The sequence below is a fragment of the Schistocerca cancellata genome, chromosome 6 (assembly GCF_023864275.1).
Source record: "Schistocerca cancellata isolate TAMUIC-IGC-003103 chromosome 6, iqSchCanc2.1, whole genome shotgun sequence".
Taxonomy (NCBI): Eukaryota; Metazoa; Arthropoda; class Insecta; order Orthoptera; family Acrididae; genus Schistocerca; species Schistocerca cancellata.
Genome location: NC_064631.1, coordinates 595,744,798 through 595,772,735, shown reverse-complemented (window position 1 = coordinate 595,772,735; position 27,938 = coordinate 595,744,798). Strand labels below are relative to the sequence as shown.

The window sequence follows — 27,938 nt, the reverse complement described above, 5'->3', positions numbered from 1 at the left end:
CGTTGACGTAAGACGACTGCATCGTGGTTACGGCGAATGGGCGATAGTAAGTGACGAACGTACTTCCGTTCTGTTGGTAACAAATATCCTTGTATGTCCAGACCTCATTTACCCTCATAATGACCTTCGCACGTTTCGTTCTCATGGTCACGTCTTTCCAGTCTTCATTCTTTCCACTTTTCGTTTCTCTTCCGTCATTCTTGCGCCTAGATACTTCGAGAACACTTGTTTTCCCAGAGTACCTAACGATTTATCAGTGTATTTGCTCCAAATTTTGCTGCTTTAAATTTTTATTTTGATTCCTTAAAAGTTTTGCATACAACTTTCTGTATCTCCTTCGGACAGCGGCAGGTTTATCCATTTGTCCTGATTTTTGTATCTCGTTTCCATCACGTTTTGCCTTGGCGAGCTTATCGCCTTAAGCTAAATGCGCACTAGACGTCACAAAACATTCCATAATGTACATGTTTCAAACAGGGACAATCACAACAAATTTTGATGGAACAAAATAGCACGGATCGTCGATGTCAAGGATTCTGTTGAAGAAAGTTTTAAAGTTTTCGTGAAGTGATAATATCAGAAGTTAACCTATTCACACTATGTTTACTAATGTCACTGCTGTGGACTTTCTGCCGTTATGTCTTCTTTATCATTACTTTGAGACTTGTTTTGTATCTGCAACTCATTGCGAATGTCGCATGAGAATCTGATATTTTTCCTTCGAGTTTCTCTGTCGAAAGTGACCTAACTTCTGAAAGTGAAATATTATTTAGGTTTAACAATATTTAAAGAAAGCTTACATTTTCATAAAGGTAGAAAATAAACAAATCTGAAAAGCTTCATACGAAAATTATTTCAAGAATAAAGCAGTCACTGAGAGAAAATAATACAATTTTTAATATTACTTGGCAGTTTAATAGAAATTAAGAATCAAAAGATAAACAAAAAACGACGAATATGTACTGTTAAATATTTTTCGTGTATGCCTGTATACATTTTCTCCAACATATAAATGCTTATACTTTGAAATATATGTGCGAACTTTTTCTATCATTTCAACGACCCGCAGGGTGCAAAATTTACCGTATGATCCGCGTCAAGAACATCCATTATTAAATTTGCTTTGCTCCTTAATGAATTCAACTGCTTACACAGCTAGTTGCTTAATTTTGAAACCATATTCCGACTTTTTTGAAGAGGGTCGGTCTCACTTTCAGTACTGAGTTGCGCGACTTGATGTGATGGCTTTTCGCTTAGTGTTACGGGGCCTTTTTTTATTCCACAGGAGTTCCGTCAAGGTAACCAGCATCTCTTTACAAAAAGTTTACACGATAATTGAGAACAAAATCCAAGCATCTCTCCCAAGAAATAATTTACTAACAGAGTGACGACTGAGACAGTCAAGCGTTACTAATAGGAGATGGATGAGACTGATATTACAACAGATGTAACAGAAAAACGCAACCAATTATAAAGTTTCCGAACATGAGGCAAAATTAACTTGGTGTTATAGTGTACGTGTAGAGAACATTAAAAAAATTAAAACCTGTACACTTTGTTACCACGGATATAAAAACATTGAACACTGTGTTGTTCAAAGTTACCTTACCCCATATACTAACCAAATTAAAAGAACCTCATGAGTAACAAATACAAACCTAAATCATCATTAAAGATACCGTTTACAAAGTCTAATTAACTTATAACTATATTTAAGGGTTTGTTAGTTCAAAGTACTTAGAATTAATCGGAAAAGTAATCAGTGATTTTAAGATCTTCGTGTGTTTTTATCGCTCTTTGTTTTTTTCATATTTTATACACATCAATAACGAAAGCAGGATGTCATCTTCAACTGCACTTCAATCGCAATTCGGGGAAGCTGATAACCTTAATAGGTGTTTCTTTTCGTCAGTAGCTATGCGGAATGCTCTTAATTTAATAGCAGAAGTAAGAAACCACGTTCAATTAGTGACAACCGGTCTCTATTCGCTGCTGATGCCATCTACCCAGTCAGAACGCCAGTTCCTACGACTGCTTCACTAATAACCTAGATGTCGACGACACGCTCAGCTCTCTCTCGCTCTCCCACGAGTGCCTGAAGACGCTTCGCCGACACAGCATTCCGTTAAGCGCTGTGCTGGCAGCCGACGCATACACCTGTGACGTCACGGCCGCCGGCGGCCTTGGGTGGCGACCACAAGGATTTCGGCCACCACCGCGGCATTCGTGCCTTCAACCGCGACTGGCTCAGCGCACTTCCGTTTACAAGGGGCATCCAGTAACGTTAACTACCATTTCAGAAAACGTACAGTACTAAATCTGATGATTCTGTGCTGAAACAAGCTTTAATTATGTGCCGTTAAGTTAAATGCACCCATTCGACAGCATTTATTAATGTTAATATAATAATATATATTAATAATAACATATTTTTTATTATTTCCAACCTCTGTTAAGATAACTAGCTGTAAAGAACCTGCTTGTTTTTTGAACTGGAAAAAGACGTGAAATTTGTTTCATTTGTACAGCTTCTAACTACATGCTACGTATAGTTGTCTGTGCAAGAAACACGATTCTTTGATTCACTCCACAACATTGGAATGTTTGCCCGTGTGTTTTATTGACAGTAACTCTATACGAGAATCTTACCGGAAACTGGACTAATTAAAGCTGAATAGCAATTTGAATGGACTGAATGGAATTCGTGATATTAATATTGACTTACCTTTTTATTTTCCGGTTAATATTTCCGCTTCTGTAATGTTGTTTAGAATCTTTTTTGTGAGGCACACTGGGAACATTGAGCGAATTCAGAAATTCTGTTGGGCAAGCTTACACTTTCGTCTTAGTTTTTCTTAGAACCAACGGATTTAAATGTGTATTTTTCCAACTAGTAGCACATTCTGTATTCGATGATTTGTTTGAACTACGTCGTATTTTGTTGCCAAAATTGTTTGCTCATACAACAGTCTTTGTCTGCGTAGTTTCTCTTGATATGTGGATACGTTTTTTTTTCCGATGAGTTGTTCTTCTGTCTTTACTACACTGCACAACTCATCGGTTACAAAGATTTATCCAGAGTGATGATGAATGTGATATGTCCTGTATCCGGGTTGTATTCTAGGACATTCGAGAAAATTCTAGAACATTCGAGAATTTTCACAAACACTCGAGGACATTATTGAGTAATCTTGAGTTTTTCTCCTGAGAAATAAATTGATGCGAAGAGACACAAGGTGTTCTGATGAAGACTACGATGTGATGGGGACCACTTCAGACACTCATATATCCACAACCACACCAGCTACCACCGAACAACCACTATAGCGAACAACGGCAGAACCAAGGACAACAACAAACACAAAATGCAGTTATCGGCACACAGGCTGATATCATGATGATGATTTTACTTTCAGGGACGATTGTGAAGGATAAATATATCAATTTATTGTAATGGACCCTGGTCCGGAAATAACAGTCGAAAGTTATAAGCGGAAATCGTTGTTACTAAGACTTCAGCGTAGGCAACTTTCAGACCAAAACAAGTCAAAACTGCCCAGTAGACATAGAGCTCTAAAATGCATACCTTTAGAACTATGAGCACTTGTTCATCTTCGGTACTGTGAAACTTACCTCTTATACTGCATGCTCTTTGGTTTCTGAAGAGGTTTCGTTTCCATATTTTTGGAGCGGGTAGTATGAACCATAACAAGCAAAAAAAGGTCAGCAAATATGGCCTCCAAAATGTGTACCTTAAGAACCATGGGCACTTGTCAGGAGAAGACGTGTTTCACACTAGCGAAGCTGAACAAATGCCCGTAGCGCATAAATTATGCACTTTAGAGCCCATGTTTAGAAGACATTTTTGTCTTGTTTTGGTCCGTACCAGCCCCTCCTATAGTTGCCTACGTTACAATCTCAGCAAGAACAGTACCGCTGCATGTATTCCCTGTCAGAGGTATCAGAACGATTTTACCTTGTAGCTTTCGATTCTGTCGTTTCCGCAGCAGGATCTGTTACCTAAGATTCTCTGTCATCTCTGAAATTTTGTAATCATCACGGCGCCACTCTGTGTATTAATTTCCGAGAAACGTAGTTCCCGACGACTCAGAAGAAATAAGTTGAAATAGACCACAAATAGGAGATGACACTCGCTTCTGTTTACAAGTAACTTACACGTCAACTGAAAACAAAGTCCAAGCATATCTCGCAAGAAATAATTTACCACTAGAATAACGAAAGAATTAGCTAATCCTTACTAACATGAGATCGATAGTAGCACGATGATTGAGATAACAAGATAAGGAAGTAAGGAAGGAAGACTAGTGCTTAACGTTCCTTGTAGATCTAGCATATCTATACAATTATATACTCTGCAAACCACTGCACAGTGCGTGGCGGAGGGTACGTTGTACAAATATGTACAAGTATTGTCAGTTTTTCTGTCCTATTCCAATCGCGTACTGAGCGAGGAAAAATACGACTGTCTATATGCTTGCCTCTGCATGCACTGTAATCCATCTTATCATAGTCTCACAATCCTACGCGAGGAATACAATAGTGGCAGTACAATGGTCGCTCAGTCATCTCCGAGTACACGTTCTCTTAATTCAATGAACAGGATTTCGCGAGAACTGCGTCGTCTTTCTTCCAAGGATCGCTATTTTAATTCTCCGAGCATTTTGTTACTTTTTCGTATGAGTTATACCGACCTGTTATGATCACAGCAACGTGTCTCTGAAGTAGTTCTATGTTCTTTTGCGATGCTTGTTTGATAAGGCCACCAAACACTGTCAAATAAGGCGCACTATCGTCTTATACGTGATTTATCCATCTATATCAATACTCTGCGAGACACCTGACGGTGCGTGGGGTTGGTTACTTCTCGTGCCACTAAGTAATCATCCCTTCCCTGTTTCATTCACTATCGGCGCGTGGGAAGAATGATTATTGGTAAGCCTATTTATTAACTCTAAATTCTCGATTTTTCTCCTTGCACTCATTTCGCGAGATTTATTTGAGAGGAAGCAATATGTTGACTGACTCGTCCCGCAAAGTACCTTCTCGAAATTTCAATAGTCAGCCTCTTTCCGTGACGCACAACGCCTCTCTTGTAGCCTCTGCCAATGGAGTTCGTTGAGCATCTCTGCAACGCTCTTTGCGCGGACTAAACGATCCCGTGACTAACAGCGACGCTCTTTGTTGGATCTTCTCTACGTCTTTCTAAGTCCTACCTAGCAACGGTCCCAGGTTGATGACCAATACTCAAAAACAGGTCTACAAGCATCTAGTAAACCACTTTTTTAGTGGTTGAATTGCATTTCCTTAAGATTTTTCCCATGAATCTGAGTCTGTCATCTGATTTTCCCACTATTTGCTGTTTGTTTTATAAGGTCATTCAACTTAAGGTCGCTATAGATAGGGACTCCTAGATATATTACAGTATGTGAAAGTCAAGGACAGTCTACTAGAAGAGGTCAGTGAATATGTCTACCTTGGCCAGATTATAAATATGAAGGGAGACATAAGACCAGAAATTTATCGACGCATCAAGCTTGGTTGGCAAGCATTTGGGAAGAATTCAAAAGTATTCAGATCAAAAATGCCAGTAAATCTGAAGAAAGCAGTATTTGATCAATGCATTCTTCCTGTGATGACGTATGATGATGATGATGATACTGTTTCCAGCGGTTTGTCATCAATAGTGTAGCTGTACAGAAGTGGATTTCTTTTCCTATGTATGAGCAACACGTTTCATTCATTTATGTTCAGAGCCAACTGCCAGAGCCTGCAGCATTAATCTATTCTCTGGAGGTCAATCTGCAAATCGTTACCATCTTCTGGCGTTTCTTCTTTATTATAAACAACCGCATCATCTACGAACAGCGGTAAAGAGCTTCTGACGCATTCCACCAGATCATTTATATATAATGTAAACAGTCTTATCACACTTCCTTGGGGCACTCCCGAAATTACTTTTACAGATGCACTGCATTTTTTCGGAACACTTTCAAAAAGTCAAAATTTTCGACTTGCTTCCCCTACGACCGATTTTACGTGATTTCACACTTACCGTCGCTTCTTAGTATTACACAGTTACATCACTTTAGATGCTCGAGATGTTCCCTGCTAATCTCGTAATCGGGGATTACACGGTTCTTTCTCTTTGTTACACGTATTATATCACATTTATTCACGTTTAAACAGAGCTGACATTCACTGCACAAGCAGAAATGTTGTCCATGTCTTTCTCCATTTCCTTACGATGACCGATGGCGATACCTTCCTGCAGGGAATAGCACTAACAGCGGACAGCTTCGTAGTGTTGACGATCATGTCTGATAAATCGTTTGTGAATCACGCTTCCTTGGGCACACCCGTTGTTAGTTTCATTTCCCTGGGACATGGCATATTTGCAAAGATAACCCATATGACCGCAGCGTGGTTACTAGTCAGTGTAGAAGTGTCGAAAGCGCTTGGGACATCTCCACTCTAGAATCTTAGATTGTACAGAATCTAGCTGTTCACTAGCTTTTATTGTTTTTCAAATGCCATCGACAATGAAGTCATCAGAGACGGAGCACAAGGGTGCTTTGGACAGGGAAATCGGCCGTGGCCTTTTCAAAGGAAGCACCTCGGTATTTGCTGTAAGCGATTAAGGAAAGCCCTTGCTAAACGTAATTAGGATAGCCGGACGGGAATCTGAAACCAGATCTTTCCGAATGTCAGTCCAGCGTGCTGATGTCTCTCGGTGACCTGAGGGAAGCTACAGTTTAATTTGTCATTATAGACTGAGCACCAACTCGTTAGACAAAATCGTGAAAAGGGACCAACCGTGGTCTTATCGAAGGAGCTACGTCGGCATTCGCCAAATGGGTTTCGGTGGAACTATACGCCGCTTTTTTCTCACAAAACTTATTTCCCATTAACGTGCTAACTATTTTGAACTAACTCCATCATTAGGTCTTTGGCGAATGGCTCACAGCCTCAATCGGCGAATGTGTAACATAAGATTCGACAGAAAGTTGAAATGAAGTTGCTGAGCTGTAATATTATTCACTTTTCTGTAAGAGCGCTGGACAGAGAAAAGTCTGAATTCTTAACTATCTATTGTCGTCTTGCCAAAGATAAAACTGCCTATCGATTCTGCAGAGCTACTGTCCATATGTCCCTAAGTTTCATTGCCGACTCTTTCCTATTAAAATTATCCTGATGCTTGTAAATCTCACTGGCTTCTCTACATAATCGTGGAGAATAATTAGACATTACTGATAAAATTTCTGTTTCAGAAAACTTCATAATTCATACATGTGTGCAGGTGTATGATGAGGCGGAAGTTTTCGCGGCCATTCCGAGTAAGAATAGCCATACAGCCACGTGTGTTGAAACGTAATAAAAACAGATTCGTGCCTCTTGCTTCGACCGCCTGTGAAGGACGCACATTTAAGTTAACAATTTCGGTGTCTAGAATGGCCACAGCAGCCTTCCCGCATACAGTCTCGACATTAACAGACCACAAGCGTGGCTTGGAATTGTACCGTTCTCTGCGGGCCTCCGCTTCTGACGTCATTAAACCGTCTCACGAAACGAGCGGCTGCATTCGCCTTGGCGTACTCCTGCGCCGTGCTTGACACACTGGTGGAGATGGGCGCCAGAGCGCCTCCCGTTCGGCGCAGACGGCGTCTGGATGGTCGGCGAGGAAGGCTCCAGGGCTCCAGGCAGCGGGGTGAAAGTCTCGCAGCGGACAGCTTACGCAACCTGAGTGTAATAGCCCGCGCGCCGTGTCGAACCGCAGACCTTTCGCGATCGCAGGAATTGCGTACAGAACACACAGCGGTACCCTGAGGAAGGACTGGATTAAACGGAGCTAAAAGCCCTCATCCTCCAGGTAATAAGCGAAGATGGAACTTTTACATACTTCCAGCTGCTACGAATGCTTACGGTGCATATTTATTACATTTATTACGTCCATCAAATACCTATATTCTAGGAACTACAAGGGAAAGTGCTTCTTTAATCAATAGTAGCTACTTCTCTTATTATAATTTGCTACTAGATGGGTCCATAGGCCTCATGTAATTATTAAACGTGGTTGTTACCGCTTACAGATATCGAATAATTTACGTTTCAATTACTGTGATTGCACTAGGCAAAAGTCTCAAATACAAATTTCCGCACATACATAAATACAGCCGCTAGTCCGAACATCAAGCAAGTGTGAATGGTGGCCAAGTCATGACGTCGTACAAAGCATGACTTGGACACCATTCTTACTTAGTTGATGTTAGAAATAGCGGCTGTATTTAGGGATATTTGGATATTTGTATTTGAGTACAATAGACTAAAACTACTAACAGGGTGAATGTGGGGACTGAATCTAACTACTGTTCTCCGCACCTACAAGACGCTCATCCGTCCCATCTTCACCTATGCCAACGTTCTGTGGACCTCTTCTCCAAAATTCTGCCACCCTGCTCAAGTCAAGAGCGTCATGAGTCCGCCAAGCCTTCTGTGCCCGTCCACCCTCTCCCACCCACCTCCTTTACCAGTCAATCAAATACACTCCTGGAAATGGAAAAAAGAACACATTGACACCGGTGTGTCAGACCCACCATACTTGCTCCGGACACTGCGAGAGCGCTGTACAAGCAATGATCACATACACGGCACAGCGGACACACCAGGAACCGCGGTGTTGGCCGTCGAATGGCGCTAGCTGCGCAGCATTTGTGCACCGCCGCCGTCAGTGTCAGCCAGTTTGCCGTGGCATACGGAGCTCCATCGCAGTCTTTAACACTGGTAGCATGCCGCGACAGCGTGGACGTGAACCGTATGTGCAGTTGACGGACTTTGAGCGAGGGCGTATAGTGGGCATGCGGGAGGCCGGGTGGACGTACTGCCGAATTGCTCAACACGTGGGGCGTGAGGTCTCCACAGTACATCGATGTTGTCGCCAGTGGTCGGCGGAAGGTGCACGTGCCCGTCGACCTGGGACCGGACCGCAGCGACGCACGGATGCACGCCAAGACCGTAGGATCCTACGCAGTGCCGTAGGGGACCGCACCGCCACTTCCCAGCAAATTAGGGACACTGTTGCTCCTGGGGTATCGGCGAGGACCATTCGCAACCGTCTCCATGAAGCTGGGCTACGGTCCCGCACACCGTTAGGCCGTCTTCCGCTCACGCCCCAACATCGTGCAGCCGCCTCCAGTGGTGTCGCGACAGGCGTGAATGGAGGGACGAATGGAGACGTGTCGTCTTCAGCGATGAGAGTCGCTTCTGCCTTGGTGCCAATGATGGTCGTATGCGTGTTTGGCGCCGTGCAGGTGAGCGCCACAATCAGGACTGCATACGACCGAGGCACACAGGGCCAACACCCGGCATCATGGTGTGGGGAGCGATCTCCTACACTGGCCGTACACCACTGGTGATCGTCGAGGGGACACTGAATAGTGCACGGTACATCCAAACTGTCATCGAACCCATCGTTCTACCATTCCTAGACCGGCAAGGGAACTTGCTGTTCCAACAGGACAATGCACGTCCGCATGTATCCCGTGCCACCCAACGTGCTCTAGAAGGTGTAAGTCAACTACCCTGGCCAGCAAGATCTCCGGATCTGTCCCCCATTGAGCATGTTTGGGACTGGATGAAGCGTCGTCTAACGCGGTTTGCACGTCCAGCACGAACGCTGGTCCAACTGAGGCGCCAGGTGGAAATGGCATGGCAAGCCGTTCCACAGGACTACATCCAGCATCTCTACGATCGTCTCCGTGGGAGAATAGCAGCCTGCATTGCTGCGAAAGGTGTATATACACTGTACTAGTGGCGACATTGTGCATGCTCTGTTGCCTGTGTCTATGTGCCTGTGGTTCTGTCAGTGTGATCATGTGATGTATCTGACCCCAGGAATGTGTCAATAAAGTTTCCCCTTCCTGGGACAATGAATTCACGGTGTTCTTATTTCAATTTCCAGGAGTGTACTTTGGACACCTGCTCCTCTCCTAAACCTGCACCCTATTGCAGTCCCGCACCCTATATTCAGCACACAGCCTCCACCATTCTTGAGGACCCTAAGCAGCTGCCACATCTCTACCAACAGGTTCCACCTCCCCTCCACTCCATATCCATTCCGAGTGGAATTTAAATCACCTTCCACTCCCTGACTATGGATTCATCTCCGGATCCACCCATCCTTTCCTCGCCCAGCTGACATCCTGCTCCTATTCTAACAGACGCATCCCAACTATCAGTTTCTTCCCACAAAGACACGCGTCATCCTTCTCCATCCGACAACCCAATACAGCCTACCTCCCAACCTACACTCGCCGTTGCCAGGAGCCCACAGCACATCATCCCCATTATGGCTTCGAATGTACATCACATTATCATCATCTTTTGATGAACATAATCATCTCTAATTTAACTTCATAAATTGTTCTGAACAATTTCCGGAAATCAATGGCTGAAAAACGGTAACGTAGCCGTTACCAGCCCGCCTCACGGCCCCCTGCTAATGGCCCTGGGGAATGTAAGTACTGTAGCATTTAAACGAAAAAAAGCTGAATTAGGAACTTCGGCCTTATGAACAGTAATAACTGAAATTACAATCGTAATAATAAAAAAAATAAATTATTTGACATCTGGGAGCGGATACAACCATGTTTAATATACTTTTTTTACAGTTATTATTATATGTTATAATAGTTGCTAAGTTCTTCAGCCTCTTAGCATGCCAATGGAGAGTATCTCTCCAATTACTGGGAGGTGGGCATTCTACTATCTACGAAACCACACATACAAAATCAGAGGCGTAAATACATACTCTACTCTATTGCATCACTAGTTAATTACATCAAACTAACTTATCGCTTCTAGACAGCGTTGTTATGTTTAGCTTGAACTATAGGGGCGGCGAGACAGCCTCCTACTTACTGCTTATATGCTGATCACTCCTTATCTACCTTTTGTCCCTCATCTCTGGCCTCCTGAAGCTTTTATGTCGTATCAGGTATCATGCGCCAGTCCACCAGATCGATCAGACGGAAGGTCGGCCAAGCCTTATTAACAATTATTATGCATTGTTCTAGGAATTCATGTTCCTGGCCCTTACCAGCACATTGGGCATTCCTGGTCTGTTTTCGCATTCAGTTTTGCCTCTCACACTCTTGTTGACCTCGATTAGAAATGCTGTCCAACATACTTATAGAGACCTTTGTTTTCTTTTGGTTCATGGAATACATACCTTGTGTCTAGTTCGTGTCTCTCCACCGAGGCAGCTCGTGCATAGTTGTGACACATGAACAAGATGTACTCGGATACCCCTTTTCGACTCCACAGCCACATGGGTGCTCGGCCCCCTCCCTGTACTGTGTAGAAACACCGGATGGGGATCATATCAAGCGAGAAAGTGCACAAGTCCTGCACTTGGTTTTCCTAAGGCACGACTATCTTTTAGTAGCACGGCCTCGTTCATGAGTGCCGTTGTTAGCCATGTCCACATGTACGGCGGAGCTAACAGCACCCGCTCTGAAGGATTACGTCAGCTCTCTTGGTAATTATGCGCGAATCGTAGCTCCGACTTCCCGTGGAACGTGGTGTTAGTTGATCAGTACCGTAACATGGTGTAGCGAAGTATTGCTTTCATCAGTGACATTTTATTTCTAAAATGTGTACACCATCGTCTTGTGATTCTGGTGTCGAACGACGAATAGTTGCTCTCGTTGTGTCAACATGTCCCGCACGTGCCTACAACGATCCTTTCAAAGAATTCCTGACAGTGACGAGTGGTGCGATAAACTACATAAAAGACTTTGATATGTCTCTGCAGCTATTGCCATTTGTGTTGTACTGCGATGGTGCGATGGAGAGATGTGCTGAAGTAGTAATCTTTGTATATGCATAGCTATTCTTGTGATTGAAAAAGTCTTAACGTATGCCGTACGATAAATAAATAATAATGTGAAATGTGGAAAGTGATAGAGATTTACATTGAGTATGCAGTCTGTTTTGGTTAACTACATGAGATACAATCGTGAGGAACTGATTCAGAGATAGCAGTTGTGTTGGAGAGAGTGCTCCTGATTCCATAGCGAATGGGTCGATTCATCGACGTGTCCTGTCACCGACTGACCTTAAACCGCTCGTCGGTCTGATGGTCGACAGCGAACATTGCCAGCGCCACATCAGCGCGGCAACAGTGTCTGCTAAATGAACGTTTTATATTTTTGAATTGTTTCTGCACATAAGTGACGTGACGAAACGTCAGTCTTGACTAATCAGTACTTCCCCGTGTCAATTGCACTCCCTGCAGATCAAAATAACTTGAATTTCCGTCGCGTACGGAATTAGACGGATCTGCCAAACCAGTTCTGTGCAGACAGGGCTACAAGCTGCAATAGTAGAATCTCATTTTAATAAAGCTATATATTTCCTTTCTCTGAAAGTTAAAGGATGCAAACTGTGCTTCGGATGTGATTTAATTTTACTTCATTTTATCCATGTTTATGAACTTCTTTGAGGTCTGCTAGTATACCAGGTGATCAAAAAGTCAGTATAAATTTGAAAACTGAATAAATCGAGGAATAGTGTAGATAGAGAGGTACAAATTGACACACATGCTTGGAATGACGTTGGGTTTTATTAGAAAAAATAAAAAAACAAAAGTTCAAAAAATGTCCGGAAGATGGCGCTTCATCTGATCAAAATAGCAATAATTAGCATAACAAAATAAGACAAAGCAAAGATGATGTTCTTTACAGGAAATGATCAATATGTCTACCATCATTCCTCAACAATAGCTATAGTCGAGGAATAATGTTGTGAACAGCATTGTAAAGCATGTACAGAGTTATGGTGAGGCATTGGCGTCGGATGTTGTCTTTCAGCATCCCTAGAGATGTCGGTCGATCACTATACACTTGCGACTTCAGGTAACCCCAAAACCAATAATCGCACGGACTGAGGTCTGGGGACCTGGGAGACCAAGCATGACGAAAGTGGCGGCTGAGCACACGATCATCACCAAACGATGCACGCAAGAGATCGTTCACGCGTCTAGCAATATGGGGTGGAGCGCCATCCTGCATAAACATCGTACGTTCCAGCAGGTGTTTATCAGCCTGTCTGGGGATGATGCGATTCTGTAACATATCGGCGTACCTCTCACCCGTCACGGTAGCAATATTGCTATCCAGCGCCATCTGTCTGACATTTTGTGAACTTCGTTTTTTTTTTTTTTTTGTTCTAATAAAACCCCATGTCATTCCAAGCATGTGTGTCAATGTTTACCTCTCTATCAACATTGTTCCGTGGTTTACTACGTTTTCAAATTTATACTGACTTTTTGATCACCCGGTATTTTATATTTATGAAATTATTTTAACTGCTTCAGTCACATTTTACTAATATTTATTAGGACGACACGTCCTGGCAACGTGATGTCATCATCTTATGCGTTACAGTTACATGAAGACTGCTTTAATTTGAAGTATTATGTAACTGTAATGCCCCTGATGATGAGAGCATGCTGCCGAAGCTCGTCCTGCTAATAAATATTAGTGAAAACTGACTGAAGCAGTTAAAATTATTTCATAAACTTGGTGCGATTGTAACCTTAATTAACACACCGCAATACAACAAAACAGCGAACATCAACACGTGTGCCAACTAACCCGACACCGCAGGCCCCTATAAAATAGGTGCCAGGGCCAAAAATCTTCCACCACGCACGTTACCACTAAGAAATAAAGTCAAAGCTAAGCAAAATATTTAGCAACAACGGTTGAAAGTTCATTTATTTATTTATTTATTTATTACACATCACAGCTTCAAGTCACATGTCGCGCAAAGTATCTGAAAGGGGATGCCGAAATGCAGGATTCTTGAAGTGTTTTCTGAGAACTAGGTGGTGAGCAGCGCTCACTGTGACACGAATTATGTGAAAGGCAAGGAAAATCCTGTAGGTATTTAAATCTGGGTTGTTTCGGGGAGAAGACCAGACAGCGAGGTCATCGGTCTCATCGGATTAGGGAAGGAAGTCGGCCGTGCCCTTTCAAAGGAACCATCCCGGCATTTCCCTAGAACGATTTAGGGAAATCACGGAAAACCTAAATCAGGATGGCCGGACATGGCATTGAACCATCGTCCTCCCGAATGCGAGTCCAGTGTGCTAGCCACTGCGCCACCTCGCTCGGTTTTAAATCTGGACTTAAAAATAACTTAGCCGGCTGACATCGTGAATGACTTTCTAGTATCGGGACTTTCTTATGTCGGGAAAATGAACTTTGATTAAACTGATAGCCTGTTCTGTATGTTTCAACTTGTGACGATGAGACTGATTGTGAAGGTTCATTACTGTGAGGTTTAGATAAATGACGTCCTCTACCTTCTTTTCCGTTATCAAGGCCGTAACACGAAAACCAGTGAGTTCCGAAATATTACGAAACGACTGTCCGCATACTTGAAGGCCTACCTTCTTCGTACCAAGGACTTGACATTTGTCGCTAACGCTATCTTTAGAGAACTGTAGAAGCTAAAGTATTCTATCTAGGGACTTATGGACTTCACACTTATCATTGGCATGTTTCTTTAAACATTTCTTCGACAAAAAAAACTTAGCGGCCCTTTTACTCGTACTTGATGAAATCGACTCCACTGCCGACTGGTGGGGGCGTGCCGCGTTCCGTTAGCCTTTAGCGTCCTCGTCTCGGCTCGCCTGCAGACGGCGGAATGCCCAAGCAAGGTCGGCCGTCCTGGGTCACGTGGTCTCGACACGCACATACGACAGACAGCGCCATCTTGCGGAGGGCACTGTAACCAAGTCTTCTTGCTTGGTAGCGATTCGTCTTGAAGGGAAGGTAGCATAAGCATAGCTTTCTACAACATCGATTCGCGAATACGGTGATTAGGTGCCGCGTGCCCTTCCGACAAGGGATGGCGGTTATCTCTGAAACAACCGACTTTTGGTTATATTGGCTTTTTTCAACGGTAGTTTAACATGAGTGTTAAAAGCACCCAAAATAACCGGTTTCTGGAATAACCCTTTTTCGGTTTCTTATTTCTGTTGTGACCGGTGATAAGCGTAGAATTCGAACAAAGATTCAAGAATTTTGACTCCCTCAGTTTCAAGGTACATAGAGTCAAATCACTACACTTATAAGCATATGAGAGAAAGCTTAGTCCATCCACCATTCGCTACTTTTCATGAAAAGTAATAAGTGGTTGAATGCCACAAAAAACACCAATATTTTCCTACTGATTCCAATTTTTTGAAACTCTGGTCAAAAATCATATTGTAATCGAGGATCAAACCACTATTTGGGTTTTGGGAATAGTCAGTGCTAAAGGGTGAAAACTGAAGTTGAAGAACTCTTTTTTTCCGTTTTAATTTGTCCGTTAGCTCCACGCAGATAAAGACATATTACGTAATATTACACATGCACTTTAGATTTTTATTGTAAACTATGAATGAACTGTTAAGTTTTAAGTTTTCTCGTTTGTTGTGGCTCCTTCCGTTCTTAATCTTTAAAAGGAACTAGAGCATTGTACTTATTGGTACCGCACTTCGTAAAATGCTTCCGACTAGGGATGGTGCCACTCTGTAATCCAACTACCATAATTATAGACCGTATGGGGCTAGTCTCGCACACTGCATGCACAAGCGTACCATCCTGTGGGTTGTGCCACACGGTAACAGGTTCATTACTGACTCAGCAATGCTGTACCAATTCTTATGCCATGTGTTTGTTGCTCGTTTCTGTCGGCATTGTTATTAAAATATCACTGGTAGATTTTCCTATATTCTATAATACGGCAATGGAAATTTTACGAATAAAAACTTACTCGTTTTTGTAAAAAGTTTATTTAAAAACCAAAAATTTTAGCACTGCTAATTGATATTACTAAAAATAAAACAACACCTATGATAGCCGAGACCAAACATATACCGAAAAATACCGATTAATCAGAACTAAAATACCGGTATCGGTTTTTCCCATTCCTACCTCTGACCGATGATCACTGCAGCGTTCTCTTGACCATTGATGCCGGTCTCCGAAATCGGAATCGCTACGTCATTTGCGAGCAGCTCCTCAGTTAATAAATACGTTTCACAATAACCGCTACCAGATACAATTTTCGACATCTAATTTATATGTTATTTTCGCAACATATTTTGAGGTATAACGCATCAACTGGCTGTCATGACCACACAAAAACGTTTATATTAATTGTGCAATGATTTTCTTTATGATGTTGTGGTTTGAGCTTCGGACCGCCTCGTGACAAAGAGAAGCATGTTGTTGTTGTTGTTGTTGTTGTGGTCTTCAGTCCTGAGACTGGTTTGATGCAGCTCTCCATGCTACTCTATCCTGTGCAAGCTTCATCATCTCCCAGTACCTACTGCAACCTACATCCTTCTGAATCTGCTTGGTGTATTCATTTCTTGGTCTCCCTCTACGATTTCTACCCTCCACGCTGCCCTCCAATACTAAATTGGTGATCCATTGATGCCTCAGAACATGTCCTACCAACCGATCCCTTCTTCTAGTCAAGTTGTGCCACAAATTTCTCTTCTCCCCAATCCTATTCAACACCTACTCATTAGTTACGTGATCTACCCATCTAATCTTCAGCATTCTTCTGTAGCACCACATTTCGAAAGCTTCTATTCTCTTATTGTCTAAACTATTTATCATCCATGTTTCACTTCCATACATGGCTACACTCCATACAAATACTTACAGAAACGACTTCCTGACACTTAAATCTATACTCGATGTTAACAAATTTCTCTTCTTCAGAAACGCTTTCCTTCCCATTGCCAGTCTACATTTTATATCCTCTCTACTTCGACCATCATCAGTTATTTTGCTCTCCAAATAGCAAAACTCCTTTACTTCTTTAAGTGTCTCATTTCCAGATCTAATACCCTCAGCATCACCCAACTTAATTCGACTACATTACATTATTCTCGTTTTGCTTTTGTTGATGTTCATCTTATATCCTCCTTTCAAGACACTATCCATTCCGTTCAACTGCTCTTCCAAGTCCTTTGCTGTCTCTGATAGAATTACAATGTCATCGGCGAACCTCAAAGTTTTAATTACTTCTCCATGGATTTTAATACCTACTCCGAATTTTTCTTTTGTTTCCTTTATTGCTTGCTCAATATACAGATTGAACAACATCGGGGATAGGCTACAGCCCTGTCTCACTCCCTTCTCAACCACTGCTTTCCTTTCATGCCCCTCGACTCTTATAACTGCCATCTGGTTTCTGTACAAATTGTAAATAGCCTTTCGCTCCCTGTATTTTACCCCTGCCACCTTCAGAATTTGAAAGAGAATATTCCAGTCAACATCGTCAAAAGCTTTCTCTAAGTCTACAAATGCTAGAAACGTAGGTTTGCCTTTCCTTAATCTAGCTTCTAAGATAAGTCGTAGGGTCAGTATTGCCTCACGTGTTCCAATATTTCTACGGAATCCAAATTGATCTTCCCCTAGGTCGGCTTCTATCAGTTTTTCCATTCGTCTGTAAAGAATTCGCGTTAGTATTTTGCAGCTTATTAAACTGATAGTTCGGTAATTTTCACATCTTTCAACAGCTGTTTTCTTTGGGATTGGAATTATTATATTCTTCTTGAAATCTGAGGGTATTTCGCCTGTCTCATACATCTTGCTCACCAGATGGTAGAGTTTTGTCAGGGCTGGCTCTCCCAAGGCCGTTAGTAGTTCTAATGGAATGTTGTCTACTCCCGGGGCCTTGTTTCGACTCAGGTCTTTCAGTGCTCTGTCAAACTCTTCACGCAGTATCCTATCTCCCATTTCATCTTCATCTACATCCTCTTCCATTTCCATAATATTGTCCTCAAGTACAACGCCCTTGTATAGACCCTCTATATACTCCTTCCACCTTTCTGCTTTCCCTTCTTTGCTTAGAACTGGGTTTCCATCTGAACTCTTAATATTCATGCAAGTGGTTGTCTTTTCTCCAAAGAGAAGCATATTTCTGGGAAAACATGTCTTCTTTCACTGGTCTGCTTGAATACGAGTATTTCAAACTGAGCTGCACGCTGTCGCTTGAAATGACAGGCCAAACGTACTATTCGTTTGATTTCAACAACCCTTCGGCGGTACGACTTGGGCGTATCGCGCAGCGTTCACCCCTAAGTTGTCTGTTGAATGCTCAGTCACACGTGGCTAAAGAGCGTACGCTAACTGCACAGATTGGTCTCTCAGACGTGGACTTATTCCTGAATTTGAAGTAACCTCTGCGTGGTCATAGTCTTCCTTCTGTGGATAAGTTTATCGTTGGTATCACCTTAGCCATTCTACAGAACGACACGAATGGTGTCTTGTGTAATGCTTCCCGTCAATTAATTTTTATTTAATTTGTTTTATTTATCTATCATCTTTCGTGGTACCATATGAACCAAAGCTACATGGAACGAATCACTACACAATTTACAGAATGCTGATTAGAAAATTTACTAACAAAAGAACTAAAAAATTAATAAAACAATGAAAAAACTGCAAGAGATTGTACGAATAAATGAAGCACTACAGAGAAATGTTCTCAACTACTGGGAGGAAGTCCTGTGCAGAACAGAAGGAGTGTGCCTCAGGGAAACTCCTCGACTTAAGACTTGAAGGCTTGGAGTTTATCACTATTGAAAGTGAAAGCTGCTCAATATTGCACTCATTTCCGTACAATGCTTAAGAAAGTGTTATCCAACTGTAGATCTTTCTTCCTTCTAGCGTTCACAGAATGAATGTTTCAGTTTCATCCGAAAGAGTTATTGTTGCGAACAATGAATCCCACGACGGAGAACAGATTAGACGAAACTCGTGAACTGCAATTGCAGATCTGTCAGGTCGCTCTTTTCTGGGCGACTGAGGACCAGAAGGGCTAAAATGAACATTTTCAAAAAATGGTTCAAATGGCTCTGAGCACTATGGGACTTAACTGCTGAGGTCATCAGTCCCCTAGAACTTAGAACTACTTAAACCTAACTAACCTAAGGACATCACACACTTCCATGCCCGAGGCAGGATTCGAACCTGCAACCGTAGCGGTCGCGCGGTTCCAGACTGTAGCGCCTAGAACCGCTCGGCCACTCCGGCCGGCGAACATTTTCAAAAAGACGCTTTAAAATAAATATGTAGATAAACAAAAAATTATGTTCCTTGTCTGTGAAGTCACACGAGCACCGGTATTTGTTAATTTAAACACTCAGTCAATGTCAACTAATCGTACTGCTTTCGATAGCTCCCCTCTTGGCTGATTGTTCCGTTGTATCACTGGGTGATATTTTGCCGTTGTTACAGGCGGCCATGGCGGCGGTGAAAGGAAACGACATGAGCGACGACAACTTCTCCGACGATGACGACGAGACCACCCCCCTGTACGGCGGAAGGTGAGTACCTACAAGTCTGGCTAGAGTGGCGACATTACGTTCCACGAACAGATTGGCTTAGAGAAGAAGCCCACGGTCACTGAAACGACGTCCAAAACAGGCCAAGGCAATCGGATGTAATGCAAGCCATTGCAGTTCTTGTCTGATGCCTTCGTTTTACTGCCTGTCTGGTAAAGTACGACCTTTCACTTTCCCTAGGAACTTCATTTAAGCTGCATGTAGGCTATATTTGAGTTTTCCTTTTCAGATGAGGTCCAGTTTATACACATTCGTGCGGTACTGGAGGCACTACTGCTATCTAATAGAACTTTAGCAATATTTTCTTTCTTGTCTTATACTGAAGATTTATTTCACCTCCACAGTTAAGTCCAGCAATCCCCTAATAGAGCAAAAAGGTAATCTAGAGACTGTGTTAAATGAGCGGGATTTAAAACAAAAATATAAAACACAACTGTGAAAGCTTTCCGCTACCAAGTTTTATTACACAGTTGTAAGGTAAAGCGTAATCAAGCCGAACATTGAACACCACAGTGCTTTACTAACCACGATCCTGTCAAAAGTGGTACGCTCTTGCCTTTTCACATCATTTAATCATTTCCAGAGGCGAAAGAAACGATGAATGAAAGAACAAATTGTTAGATCGACCGAGGATGACATTCACCTTTTGAGTCACTGCCTCACAGCAACTGTGTAGTAAAGTTGCCATGACTCTAGATAAGGAAAAGTGTGGGGTCATCTACATGGTTACTAAAATGAATCCCTTACATTTCGGTAACACGATAAAGCACACAAATCTAAAGGCTGTCACTTCAAGTAAACACCTAGGGATTACAAGTACGAACAACTTAAATTAGAACTAATACATAAATGTGTTATGGGGAAAACGAACCAAAGACTGAGTTTTATTGGCAGAACACTTAGAAGATGCAACAGGTCTAGTAAAGAGACTGCCTGCACTGCACTTGTCCGTCCTCTTCTGGAGTACTGCTGGCAGTATGGGATCTGTATCAGATAGGATTGGCGGAGGACATCGAAAAAGTTCAGAGAAGGGCAGTTCATTCTGTATTATAAGGGAAAGAGTGTCACGGATATGATACGCAAATTGGGGTGGCAATCATTAAAAGAAAGGCGTTTTTCATTGCGGCAAAATATTTTAACGATATTTCAATCAGCAACTTTCTCCTCTCAATGCGAAAACATTTTGTTGGCCTCAAACTACTCAGGGAGGAATGAACATCGTAATAAAATAACAGAAATCAAAATTCGAGCGGAAAGATTTAAGTGTTCGCTTTTTCCGCATGTTGTTCGAGACTGGAACGGTAGAGAAATAGTCTGAAGGTGATTCTATAAACCTTCCGCTGTTTACTCGTGTGTGAATTGCAGAGTAGTCATGCAGGTGTATACGAACTCGAAGGCTGGTTTAAACATCACAGGGATTTACTAGGCAAGGTCGTATTACAAGTGGTATGACGTTACCTTTGAACTGACTAATCCAGCCAGTTATAAGGGAACTTACATTTTTACTTGGATTCCCAACCACAACGGAATTTGGTATTTTTCACATTAAGAAACACTGACAGAGGGGAAAGAATGAAAGGTGACTCATGAAAACTCTAGAATGAATCGATGACCGAACCCAGGACCTATGGATCCGTAGTCTGGCACTTCTCCACTTTTTTTCCACTGAGCCACTGGGCCGAAATAAAATAATAAGTAGGGCTTATAAACTACAGCATAGTGACTCTGAAGTCGAAGGACTATTTATATATATATGGATAAAAATTGAGTCCGTAAAAAAAGAGTGGAAGTGAAAATGATTATGACTTTGTCGATGTTTCTCACGGCTCATTCCTCGCTCGAGTTAAGTGAGGCTGGCCATTGTAGACCTTTCGGATCTTTTTCTGCCAAGTCGCAAAGCGAGCTCGGACGTGGGATGAGAGGATACCCAACTGAAGTGTTTGGCAGGGGATATCGGAGCCCGAAATTATCTCGCGACGGTAAGAAATCATCGAAAACCTTGGTCAGACTGTCCCATAGCAACGTCGCTCAAAAATGTTTCTTTAATGTGTGTACACACACCTTTTTGGGCGTAATATGAATGCAGTAGGCGGGTTCCTAGATATGAACTGGAGTACCCAAAAATTTAGTCAGTGAGGCTGTAATGCATATGCAAGGAAAAAATTGAGGGAATTATGCAATTGGTGGGGCGATGGAGGGAACGCTGGCACGCTACACATTGAGCACAGCTGCTTTGTTCTTTCTTTAATTTTCTAGTTTGGCATCTGTTAGAACGTTCTCACACACCGGAAAACGCCATATGTTATGATGCACACTTATAACTAAGTTACGTTCGCGTGAATTCTAACAGCTCGTTTCGGTTCAGGTATGGAGTAATAATACTGTAGGATCAGGTATTCGCTGACTGAATGGGTATTTGAAGCCAGTACATTCTTGTAAAATTGTCACATGAGGGGGAACTCTCACGAACATGTAAAACAGTTCTTTCATTATCAACTAGGTCATGTTAGCTTTTTATTGTGATTGTGGCAAGGAGCACTGGCTGCCGAAATGGTAGACTACTAACACGTTGTATTGACTGAAAACGCAACTTATAAATAAATGTTGACAGGGAAAGACTTAACTAGAGCGCGTAGATGTAAAGCCTTCATATATCTATTAGCGCTTTCTTTCCGTGAAAAATTAGTATGAAATTTAAAGGAGCAACCGTGGTTGAGTGAAACAGTACAGTGGTCAGACACATGGCCTGTATTCAGAAACAGGCACGTTCAAGATGCAATTTGACCATGGTGATTTGCAGGCTAATTTCTTCAACAAAACCGTGTTCAATCTCGCTGTAATTTCAAGTGAATAACGGTGTTTACTTCTCCATCACTGTGGCATTCTGAAATTGCATTAACGGACTTACTAAAACAGGTATACACTCGGAGAATAGCATACAAATCAAGGTCGGCATTCCATAGAAAAAGAGGGAGAACGCAATTAAATTTGCAGTCTTCGCTAATTCACGATTATCTGGCGAGGAAAGTTGGCCACAGGTATGCTTTGATTAGTGAAAGCGTTACTTGGAAGTGTTACCAAGTGTTCCTTTTCTGACCATGCGTCGGAATCACCAACAAAGTCCTTGCGTGATGCCTAAGTACCGGGCGTAGAACACGCGCAGGTTCTCGCGATGTGTTACGTTCGCTTTGCGATAACTCTTTTGAGCACATTTTACCCAAAGAAACTTACAGTTTTTAACATTCCATCCGCACTAGCAACATTTGGTTTCGAGGTGCAACAGTGCAAAAAAAGACTACTTTTTTCTACGTCAGATACGTACATAATCGTTTATAGATTTGGAACAGCACTTCCTTGGAGAGAGGCACAATGAATCATAGTGATATGTGTGGTGAAATAGGAACCATATTCTGATCTATTGTTGCCATAGGTGAGATGTGTGGTGGAACAGGAACCATGTTTTGATCTGTAGTTGCTATAGATCAGAATATAGTTCCTATTCCACCACACATATCACTATGATTCATTGTGGCTTCTCCATGGAAGTACTGTTCCTAATCTATAAACGATTTAGGAGACAATCTCAGCAGCCCTCTTACTCTGTTTTCAGACGATTCTGTCGTTTATCGTCTAGTAAAGTCACTAGGAGATCAAAACAAATTGCAAAATGATGTAGAAGAGATATCTGTACGGTGTGGAAAGGGGCAATTTTCTCTACTCAGTAAGGAGTGTGAGGTACTCCACATGAGTACTAAAACGAATCCGTTAAATTTCGGTTGCGCGAAAAACATCCAAATTTAAATGTTGTCGATTCAACTAAATACCTAGGGATTACATTACGAACAACTTAAATTGGAACCTTCACAGAAAATATGGGGAAGGCGAACTATAGACAAGCCTGTATTAGCAAACACTTAGAAGATGTAACAGAGCTACTAAACAGTCTGCCTACACTACGCTTGACAGTCCTCTCCTGAGTAGTATTGCTGCGCGGTATGGGATTTCTACCAGATAGTGGATATCTGAAAAGTTCAAAGAAGGGCAGCTCATTTGATATTACAGCGGAGAGAGTGTCAGCTGTGATACGAGAGTTGGGGTGGCAATCACTTAAAAATAGGAATTTTTCGTTACAGCGAAATATTTTCATGAAATTTCAGTCACAAACTTTCTCCTCCGAATGCGAAGATATTTTGTTACTCTCACCTACATAGAAGACATAATCACCGTCATAAAATAAGAGAACTCAGAGCTCTCACAGAAAAATTTAGGTATCCGCTTTTCCCATGTGCTATTCGAGAGCGGAATGGAAGGGAAATAGTTTGACAGTGTTCGATCAACATTCAGCCAAGTGAATTGTGGAGTAGTTTTGTAGATGTTCTCTCTCTCTCTCTCTCTCTCTCTCTCTCTCTCTCTCTCTCTCCCCGTCCGAACAGACCTCGAAAGGCCCAACAGTACCAACCGGGCAATCACTGGATGCGGATATGGAGGGACATGCGGTCAGCACACTGCACTCCCGGCAGTTGTCAGTTTACGACACTAAAGTTGCTACTCCATAGTCAAGTAACTACTCAATTGGTCTCACAAGGGTTGAGTGCACCCTGCTTGCCAACAGCATTCAGCACACTGGACAGTCACCATCCAAGTGCTAACCAAACGCGAAAGTGCTTAACTTCAGTAATCTGACGGGAACTGGTGTAACCACTCCAGCGACGTCGTCGGCATGTAGATGTACTGGCTTTTATCAATGAATCGTGAAAATATGGAGCTTCTATTTCACATCTTTGTAAGTATTCATTTCGCATTATCCGTTAATGTATACAAATTTCATTATTCTCTAACGAAAAATGTACTATAGGAACCCAAGCAGACAAAAAATAGAAGAGGAAGAGAGAGAGAGAGAGAGAGAGAGAAAATTTCTATATGGGCTTTTCCACAACGACTTCTGATTTCAAAATTCTGAACATCAGGAATTTTAGTTCAGATGGCTCTAAGCACTATGGGACTTAACATCTGAGCTTATCAGTCCCCTAAATTTAGAACTACTTAAACCTAACTAACCTAAGGACGTCACACACATCCATGCCCGAGGCAGGATTCGAACCTGCGACCGTAGCAGCCACGTGGTTCCGGACTGAAGCGCCTAGAACCGCTCGCCCACAGCGGCCGGCGAATTTTAGTTTGAAACTACGCCACAAATAACAATCTGTCACAGTTTTGTTGTTTATCGGTTACTGTTTCGGCTCAAATCATCCCTGACTCCTCATCCCTCTTCCAACTTATACACACATAAACTAGCCTGCTGAATATTAGCTTGACTGAAGAACTGCACGGAATATTTACAGCTGCTCGACAATGACACTATGTGGATTGGACAAAAATTAAACAGCAACTACCTGTACAAGTGGGCGTCAGCCTACACTGTTAAATAAATGTGGTGATTTATCAAAGTAAACAGGAGTGTAACTATGGGTCCCATTATTAATGATTTATTTTATCACTAGCTGCTTGTTCACATAGTACATTCTACTTTTCAGTGTTGTGACATCGAAGTTCAAATTAGACAGTGGATCTAGATTTCAGGTTAAGAAGCTACCATGGGGCACTGTTGCTATGTGACACAATATGCTATTTCCTTGGACTCGTATCGTGACATGGTCCATAATTTATACTGTTTTTGTTATTTTCTTGTCCATCATTAAGTAAACGGATGCAGTCCGTGCTGTTTTTATATACACACATACAGATAACGTAAGAGCATGATAATACAGATACGTTAATTACATATTAGTATAAATGGGCGATACATAACACATATAAAACAGATACTTTCCACATCAAAACTCCGTCTCGAAATCTGGCAGAAAACCCAAAGAGAGTCTGGTTGTGGGTAAAGCACACCACTTGGAAGAAACAATGAACACCTTCACTGCGCGATAACAATGGCGATGCTACTGATGACAGAGCCACCAAAGCAGAGTTAATAAACACGATTTTCCGAAATTCCTTCACATAATAAGACGAAGTAAATACTCCTGAATTCGAATCAAGAACAACTGCCAACACGAATAACTTAGAAACAGATATCGTCGGTGCAGCGAAGAGCTTAAAACACTTAAAAAAACGCAAGGCTTCCAATCCCGATTGTATACCAATCAGATTCCTTTCAGAGTATGCTGATACAATATCCAAACTTAGCAACCATATAGAACCGCTCGTTCGTAGAAAGATCCGTTTCGAAAGGCTGAAAAGTTGCTCAAGTCACATCGAGACAGGAAATAGGAGTAATCAGCTAAATTACAGACTCAGATCACCAAAGTTAATATGTAGTAGGATTTTGGAACACATACAGTGCTCGAACATTATAATCACCTCGAAGAAACCGATTTATTCTCGTTGTGCGGCCATAATCATCTCGGAAACCTTTCATCACGTGAATCAACTGAGCACAAATGACAGCTTCGCCAATGCACTGCCCTATTACACCTCGAGTACGTGAAACTACCGCCATCTGTATATGTCGCCTCAGTGTATAGTCATTGCTAAAGCCACAGTATTTTCCGTTCCCATTGCACCTGGCAATGCTATCCCTATATGCAGTACAATCACGAAATGCGTGAGAGATTCGTAGCGAATAGGAAATCTGTGTCTCAGTTATCAGGAGGGGCAATTTAAATTTTAGTAGTTGTATCCTTAAGTATTTAGTTGAATCGACAAAGTTTAAATTTGTATTATCTGTCGTGTAACCGAAATTTAGAGGATCCTTTTTAGTACTCATGTGGAGGACCTCACACCTTTTAATGTTCGGGGTCAATTGCCACTTCTTGTATCACATGCATAGCATGTCTAAATCATTTTGTATTTCGTATCCCATCTTCTGACGATTTTATTAGACGGTAACAACATCATCACCTGCAAACTATTTACGATGTCTGTCCACATTGTCTCCCAAAGCGTTTGTATAGAAATAGCAGAGGGCCTATAATAACACTCCTCTTTGGGAATGCCAGATATCGCTTCTGTTTCACTCGATAACTTCACATCAGTTACTACAAACTGTATCTGTTCTGAAAGGAAATCATAATCCAGTTGCACGACTGAGACTGTACTCCACGGGCACGCAGTTTGATAAAATGCTGCCTGTGAGAAACGGCGCCAAACGCCCTCTGGAAATCGAGAAATATGGAACCAACTTGAGGTCCTTCGTCGATAGTCCTCCTTACTTCATGTGAATAAAAGGCCAGTTGTGTTTCAAAAGAATATTTTCTTTATCCATACCAACTACTTGAGTGTCATTTCAAATAGGTACACCATTCATACAGTTGTAGTTGGTTGTGATTTCAATATACCCTCTAAATGTTGGCGAAAATTCATGTTTAAAGTCGGTGGTATGTATAAAACGTCATCGAAATTCGTACTGAATGACTTCTCAGAAAATTATTTTGAACAGCTAGTTTAGGAGTCCACTCAAAGTGTAAATAGTTGCGATAACATACTTCACCTCTTAGCAAAAAATAATTCTGACCAGATTAGAAGCATCATGACAGACACAGGGATTATGACCACAAGGCTGTTGTAGTTAGACCGAATACCTTAACATCCAAACCCGCCTAAAATACACGCAAAATACATCTGTTCAAGAAAGCAGATAATAATTCGCTTCACACCTAAGAGACAGTCTCTACTCCCAATCTGATTACGTAAGCACTGACCAGACGTGGGTTAAATTCAAAGAAATAGTATCACCTGAAATTGAGAGATATATACCAAATAAATTAATAAGAGATGGTACTGATTTCCCATGAAACGAAAAACAGGTCAGAGCACTATTGCAGAAGCAACGAAAAAAGCATTCCAAATTTAAGAACACAAAATCCCCAAGATTGGCGAAGATTTACAGAAGCTCAAAATTTAGTGTCAGCTTCAATGCGAGATGCTTTTCGTAATTTCCACAATGATACTCTCTCTCGAAATCTGGCAGAAAACACAAAGTGCTCCACTGCCAAGACGCAATCAATACCTTCATTACGCGATAACAATGATGAGTTATTGATGATAGCGCCACCGAAGCACAGTTACTAAACTCGATCTTCCGAAATGCCTTCACAGAATAAGACTAAGTAAACACTCCAGAATTCGAATAACGAACAACCGGCACCTGGCTAACTTAGAAGGAGACATCCTCGGTGCAGTGAAGAGCTTAAATCACTCAAGGAATGCAAGGCTTCCAGGCCACGTTGTATACCAATCAGGTTTCTTTCATAGTACGCTGATACAACACCTCCATACTTAGAAATCATACACAACCGCTCGCTCGTTGACAAATCTACATCCAAAGTTGCACACGTCACACCAATATCCAAGAAGAGAAATAGTAGTAAACAGCTGAATTACAGACACAGATCACTAACGTCAATTTGCAGTCAATTTTGTAACATATAAAGTACTCGAACATTGTGAATCATCTTGAAGAAAACGATTTTTTGACAAATAGCCAACACAGATT

At 41.9% G+C, this 27,938-nt stretch overlaps 1 protein-coding gene across 2 annotated transcripts in view; it reads left to right on the top strand.

Moving 5' to 3' along the window:
* Nucleotides 1-27,938, top strand: part of LOC126190966 (chitin synthase chs-2) — a 336,208-nt gene that overhangs the window by 209,996 nt on the left and 98,274 nt on the right. For both annotated transcript variants that reach the window (XM_049931630.1, XM_049931629.1), the window contains exon 2: nucleotides 19,329-19,417. In XM_049931630.1, coding sequence (XP_049787587.1) covers nucleotides 19,335-19,417 — 83 coding nt within the window. In that variant the 5' untranslated portion in view covers nucleotides 19,329-19,334. The remainder of the gene's footprint in view (nucleotides 1-19,328; nucleotides 19,418-27,938) is intronic.